We start from the raw sequence: 7,500 nt of genomic DNA, 5'->3' as shown, positions 1-7,500 counted from the left end.
TACATAGATGTATGTATGTATATATATATATATATATATATATATATATATATATATATACACACCCACATCTACACACCTGCATATGTATGTATGTGTGTGTGTATATATGTATCTATATATGTTTTTACATATATATGTGTTTGTGTGTATATATGCGTATGTATGTGCATATATATAGAGATGTGTGTGTATGCACACACACATTAATACATACACACACACACACACATACATACATACATACATACATACATACATACATATACAAAACTGGAAAGACTTCACACGCTGTTGCTGGGTTTCATTTAAATGATCATCAGACAGTCATGGCACTACAGTGTTACTCTACCTTTGGTATTTGACTACAACTCTTTACCTGCTTGTTTCACACGTATGAACTCACTTGTGTGTGTGTGTGTGTGTGTGTGTGTGTGTGCAGGTGTAGCTGTGTGGTTAAGATGTTTACTTCTCGTCCACATTATGGACTCGTACAATTCCACCTCATGAAAGAAGTCTGTCATTTATGCGTCCGTGTATGTCTTTGTGTCTGTGTCTGTGTCTGCCCCCCCGCCCCCCCCAGTACTGTCTGTAACTGGTGTTAGTGTGTTCACATCCCCATAACTTAGCAGTTCAGCAAAAGAGACCGATAGAATAAGTACTAGGCTTAACATGACAAAAAATCAGTACCGGGGTTGATTCATTTGACCAATAATTCTTCGAGGTAGTGCTCCAGCATGGCTGCAGTCTAATGACTGAAACAAGTAGAAGGTAAAAATAATGAGAAATGTTGGAAAAGAAGAGCAGAACTCCAAAAGTTTAAATCCTAAAAGAACAGCATTAAAGATATTCGTCATGGTCGTTCAAACAACGTTGAAAAGGTTGAAAATAAGTGGAAAAGTAGAACCCCAAACAAATGAATTTCCATGACAACCCAGTGTCACCACCACCACCACCACCACCACAACTACCATCATCATCATCATTATCATTTAATGTCTGTTTTCCATGCTGGCATGGCTTAGTGGTTAGGGGTGTTGGTCTCATGATCATAAGATTGTGGTTTCAGTTCCTAGACTGGGTGACTTGTTGTGTTCTTGATTGAAACACTTCATTTCTCGTTGCTCCGGTCCACTCAGCTGGCAATAATGAGTCACCCTGTGATGGACTAGCGTCCCATCCTGGTGGGGAATATACACAGCAGAGAAACCAGGAAACCAACCCAGCACTGTTTATTGAGTAATGTGGACTAACCATGGGTTGGACAGTTTGATTGGGTCCAGTGAGCCATGGGACTGCATCATGCTCCATGCCCACTTTGGCACAGGTTTCTACAGCTGGATGCCCTTCCTTCCTAAGACCAATCCCTTTGCAGTGTGTACTGGATGCTTTTCATGTGGCACCAGCATCAGTGGGGTTGTCAAGTACTTTGCCAGACAGGAAAAACAAGAAAACGAAAAGCTGTCTCAACTAAGTGGTGGGGGATAGTGTTTGAGAATGTAAGTGGTGGGGGAAGATTTTATGCCAGGGACTACCTGAGGTGTCTTGCTATAGAGTAGATACATATAGCTATCATGTGTTTATATAAGGGTAGGTGGGAGTTTTGGGGGGAGAGGTAAGATGGCAGTGATGCGGTACAAGAGCAAATGCTATAAAAAGAAGTTAAGAACAAAAACAAAAAAGAAACCTGGCAGAGAAATTAAAAGAAAATAATGTCTTTTGTCATTCCATGTCCAATTTTTTCCCCTTGTGCTGAAAATATAGTTTAACTAAATTTAGTAAAAATATTTTTTCATGAAATGTTAACTTTATTGTGTCTAACTTAATATTTTCTTAAACTACTTTCTCATGTATACCACCAGCCTCAGGCAAAAAGGATTAATTCTTTCATGACGACATTGCAAATGAAATACATTGCTTTTATGTGGTTCTACTAATTTCAAAATAAAATTATTAAATAGATTTGGTTTGAGAAGGATTTAGTAAAATAACTAGGCTTTTTCATAAAAAAATTTTTTTTCCCCAATTATTAATCTGATGTTTGGAATATAACTTAACAAAAGGCTCTTCCATAAAAATTATGACGGCCGCTTTTAATTTAAACATGAAGATTTTTATAAGAGTTGGTTTTGTATCAGGGTGCCTGGAGGCAATTTCAGGCAGGTTATTATAAAAAGAGTTAAGATGATTCTTCTAAAGGCACCACACAATAACTCTGTCATAATTATCAACAGATTTCTACAGTTTTGCTAAACTAAAAATGTATTTGTGTAAAGAATACATGATTGTTTGGTTGCTTTTACAAGAAACATTGGTTGCAACTGGACATGAAGGGAAAAAATACTTGTGTATGTGGATTCCGTTTATTTCAATGCAATTCACTTTGTTGTCATTGCAAACAACTACAGACGTTCCAGCCATGACTATCATTGTATCTTTTCTAAATGTAGTATATGCATGTCTGTGTGTGTATTATGGTTTGGTTTTATGTCAGTTTATATCGTCATGTAACGTCCACCTACCATGCTAGCATGGGTGGGACAGTTTCACAAGAGCCGACTGTTTTGGAAGGATTTGTACAGCTGGATGCTCTTCCTAACACCAACCCCTCAACAGAGTGACTTAGTGTATTTTTTTACGTGGCACAGGCACCGGTGAGGTCAGTTTTGGCAAGGTTTTTACAGCCTCATGCCCTTCTGAACACCAACCACTTTACAGTGTGGACTGGGTGCTTTTAAGTGGCACCTGCACTGACAGGGTCACCAAGTACTTGGAAGACTAAAAATAAAAAAAATAAAAAAACTTTCAAGAGGGGAGGGGGCATTGGAAGAAGTGATAAAAACATTTTAACATTAAGCTGAAGTAGTACTCAATACTTTTAATATAATACATATTTATTATACTAGTGACAGTAACTTCAAAGTTTCACGTATGATTGTGTTTTCATATATATATATATATGTGTGTGTGTGTGTGTGTGTGTGTGTGTACCGTGATGGTGATGGTGTCAGGTAAATAGAACCCAATACACTCTGTAAAATGGTTGGTACTAGATAGGGGACCCAATCCAAAACAGATGACTGGGGCCTGGCACAGCCCTCTGGCTTGCCAGCTCTTGTCAAACCATCCATCCTATACCAGCATGGAAAATTTGTTAAATGAAGACAAAGATTTATGTAGACATGGTTATAGGTGCAGACATGCTTGTGTGCTTTAGAAATTAGCTTCACAACCCTGAGGTTTTGGGTTCAAACCTACTAAGTGAAATGCATGGAACCTTGGACAAGAGTCTTCTTCTGTAACCTTGAGCTGACCAAAGCCTTGTGAATTTGATTGAGAACAGATGTGTGTGTGCCTGCGTGCATGCATGTGTGTGTATTGTCTTGACATCATATGGAGGTGTGTCACCTTCACACAAGCAATGTCATTAACTTACAATCTTCTATGGAAACATATCTGGCCACAGGCAAATATTACCAAGCTTGGAAACAGGCTGTAGAAAATCTGCCTCAATTAATTCCATCTGACCCATACAAGCAAGGAAAGAGCAGGCATTAAAAATGATAATGATGATGGTTAATCATCGTCATCGTTATTTAATGTCCCTTAAGGCAGTAAGCTGGCAGAATTGTTAGCCCATTGGACAAAGTGCTTAGCGGTATTTTGTCTGCTGCTACATTCTAAGTTCAAATTCCACCGAGGTCGACTTTGCTTTTCATCCTTTCAGGGCTGATAAATTTAGTAGCAGTGGAACACTGGCATCAATGTAATCGGCTGGTCCCGGACCCCAAAATCAAGCCTTGTACCTACAACAGAAAGGATTATATAACATCCCTTTTCCCCATGCTAACATGGGTCTGATGGCTTGACAAGAAAAGATAAACCAGAGGGCTCTGCTAGATTCTATGTCTGCTTTGGTATAGTTTTTTTTCTGCTGGATGCCCTTCCTCATGTCAACTACTTAACGGAGTGTACTGGGTGCTTTTTAATCAGCTCTTCCTCTTTTTCTAATTATGATTTATAAGAAATCTGATATTTTTCAGAAAAAAACTTAAAGATCTATTTTGTGTCCCACTCTTTTTCTTTTAGTCTACCAATTTGAGTTTAATGAGCTGTATTGTATAACTTTTAATTAATTACTGTGTTGCTAAGGTAATATCTCATTTGGAAGAGAGTATTTGTTCTGCTATCTAGTCATCATTATAACTGTCTGCTGTTTTTAATGTTAAAATAATCCATTCTACTATAGGTGCAGGCATGACTGTGTGCTAAAAAATTTGCTTCTCAACCACAGGCTCTCAAGTTCAGGCTCACTGCATGGCATATTGGGCCAGTGTCTTTTACTACAGCCTCAGGCTGACCAAAGCCTTGAGAGTGGGTTTGGTAGATGCAAACTGAAAGAAGCCCGGATGTATATATGTGGGGTGTGTGTGTCTTTGTGTCTGTATTTTTTGTTCGCCCCATCACTGCTTGACAACCAGTGTTGGTGTGTTTACGTCCCTGTAACATAGCAGTTCAGTAGCAGTGACCGATAGAATAAATCCTTGGTTTTCTTTAAAAAAAAAAAAAGAATTCCTGGGGTTGATTTGTTTGACAAAAACTCAAAACAGTGCTCTAGCATGGCTGCATTCAAATGATTGAAACATGTAAAAAAGATATATATATATATATATATATGTGTGTGTGTGTGTGTGTGTGTGTGTGTGTGTGTGTATATATATGTGTGTGTATATATGTGTGTGTGTGTGTGTATATATATATATATGTGTGTGTGTGTATATATATATATATGTGTGTGTGTATATATATATATATGTGTGTGTGTGTGTATATATATATATATGTGTGTGTGTGTATATATATGTGTGTGTGTGTGTATATATATATATGTGTATGTGTGTGTATATATATATATGTGTGTGTGTGTGTACGACCCTTAAGGAATCTAATTAATGATCTCCTAAGGTAAGTTCTTATGCTATATTGGTAACGGTTGCTACATCCTCTGGAAAAAAATTATTATATATATATATATATACATACATACACACTATAGGCAGAAGGCCTGAAATTTTAGCAGGGTGTTCAAATCAATTCCATCAGCCCCAGTGCTCAACTCTGTATTTATTTTATCAACCCCATAACAATGAATGGTAAAGTCGAGAGCTCAGCAGAATTTGAACTCAGAGCATAAGTACTGACGAAATGCTGCCCAGCATTTTAATTTTATCTGGTGTGCTCAAGATTCTGCCAACTTGCCAATTCTTTCAACTCTCGACACAAGACCTGAAATTTTAGGGGAAGGTCTGGTCTGTTGCATTGCCTCCCCGCTGCTTGACTTGTACTGTATTTTTTATTGGCCCCGTCCGACTGGTTTGTAGTATAAGGCTTGTAATTTTGTGAGGATGAGGCAACTGAATTACACATCATCCATCTTATTTTATGCCACCCCCCTACAAAAAAAAACCCCGATGTCAGGCAAAGTCGACCTCGGTGAAATTTGAACTCGCGAAGGGAATGTAATGATGGCGGCGGTTGTGGTGTTTGTGGTGGTGGTGGTAGTTTAATGATTATACTAAAGCCACCTATTTAATACGGTAATTATAATGACTACTTAAAAAATGTTAATTACATTGATAAATAAATCAACAAATTGATTAATTAATTAATTCTTTATGAAGACATAAAATATTTTTAATGGTTCAACTCCAGGGGGGTTACACATAAAAATATAAAACGTACCGAAAAATCTGTTGAAGAATTTTGTTTAATTAACCAAAAGAAAAAGACACCTAAGAGTTCTCTCCCTTGCACTTGTTATCTTCAACTGCCCCGTTTTAAAAGGTGAGACATTCAGTCGGGCTTTCGTCCAGCTAGAAAATTTATGGACAGGAATTTTTTTTCTTTTTGTCAAAGACAACAGTGTATCTAGACAGTCTTTGGTGAAAAAGAGCACTTTATTATTTGTCTTTTCAACCTTCGATCGCGCGCACTCACACACACTTCGATGGTTCATAACGAGCACGTTTTTTTTTCTTTTTTTTTTTTTGAAAATTGTCCCAGATAAAATCGACCTTCATTTTATAAGCACAGGGTCGTTGTTTAGGTTAGTGATAGATGGTGGTTCAAGAACGGACTTTTCAAAATTGCGGTTAGTCTTCAAAGCGTGTGCACCTTCATCATCTCCACTTTTCACCCTCCTTCTCTCATTTTTCTGTAAATTTCAACAATATATACATTTATATAGATATAGATATGTTTCGACCAAAGATTGAACCCAGAACCATGTAGCTGGGAAACAAACTTTTTATCCCCCCCCCCTACACACACACACACACACGTATACACAGGGTGTCCATAAATTGCCTTTAAAATTTGAAATATTCAGAAAAAATGGAAAATAAGGATGACACTGCAGAATTTATTGGAAAAAAGGCACATGGCTCAGTGGTTAAAGCATCAGGCTCACAATCATAAGGTAGTGAGTTTGATTCTTAGACCGGGAATTGCTCCAGTCCACTTGGCTGTAGGAATGAGTTGTGACGTCACTGGTGCCAGGCTTTATTGGCATTTCCTTTTTCCCATGGATAACATCAGTGGCATGGAGAGGGGCAGCTGGTATGCACAGGCGACCATTGGTCTTCTGTAAGCAACCTTGCCTGGACTAATGTCTTGGAGGGTAGCGTTCTAGGTGCAATCTCGTGGCCATTCATGATTGAGGGAGGTCTTTTACCTACCTACCTATCTATCTATCTATCTATCTATCTATCTATCTATCTATCTATCTATCTATATGTATGTGTGGGTGTATTGGAGTTCGATTATATTCATTAGTTTTCGATAATGCTTACAAGAAGCCCTTTGTGTGTGTATATATATATATATATATATATATATATATATATATATATATATATATATATATGTGTGTGTGTGTGTATGTTTGTGTGTCTGTGTTTGTCACCCCCCCCCCCCCCCACCGTCATTTGACAACTGAGGCAATTTCAGACTTGATAATTAACTCACAGCTGGGAAAGGGACCCTAACAAGTGCTACAGCACCAACTCAGAGTAGAGCTGGGAACAATATTTCCTAAGAGATTCTACCACACGTCCTCAAAATCCTGGAACTCTCAGACCAGGGTCCAACTATCGAATGCAGTTTAACATCATACCCTGCACTATAAGCAGGATAAATATTAAGACTTGAGCAAAAAAGTTAAATGTACATTTTTGCTTCTTTTTTTTTTTACAGCTACAAGATTCTCTTCCTTGATGTGTTGTTCCCATTGAATGTGAAGAAAATCATATTTGTTGATGCTGATCAGGTAAGTTCATCTGATGTACCCTTCACCATATGTTGCCTTTTTTGTTTCTCTTTTGTTCTGTGCAGTCATGCATGGTAAACGTTTGTGTTTTCGCTCCAAAGGCTTGATATTTCGTTTCTATATTGTGATAGCTATTGATGTTTAATGTTTGTTAGGCATACCACATGTGGTGG

General features: G+C 37.8%; 1 protein-coding gene across 2 annotated transcripts in view; it reads left to right on the top strand.

The window, feature by feature from the left end:
- Positions 1–7,500, top strand: part of LOC106873980 (UDP-glucose:glycoprotein glucosyltransferase 1) — a 180,299-nt gene that overhangs the window by 83,783 nt on the left and 89,016 nt on the right. For both annotated transcript variants that reach the window (XM_089358448.1, XM_089358449.1), the window contains exon 37: positions 7,255–7,327. In XM_089358448.1, coding sequence (XP_089214574.1) covers positions 7,255–7,327 — 73 coding nt within the window. The remainder of the gene's footprint in view (positions 1–7,254; positions 7,328–7,500) is intronic.

The sequence above is a fragment of the Octopus bimaculoides genome, chromosome 10 (genome assembly GCF_046866305.1).
Source record: "Octopus bimaculoides isolate indiv1 chromosome 10, ASM4686630v1, whole genome shotgun sequence".
NCBI classification, from domain to species: domain Eukaryota; kingdom Metazoa; phylum Mollusca; class Cephalopoda; order Octopoda; family Octopodidae; genus Octopus; species Octopus bimaculoides.
The sequence above is the reverse complement of the archived record's forward strand: the minus strand, read 5'-3'. Positions and strand labels throughout refer to the sequence as shown.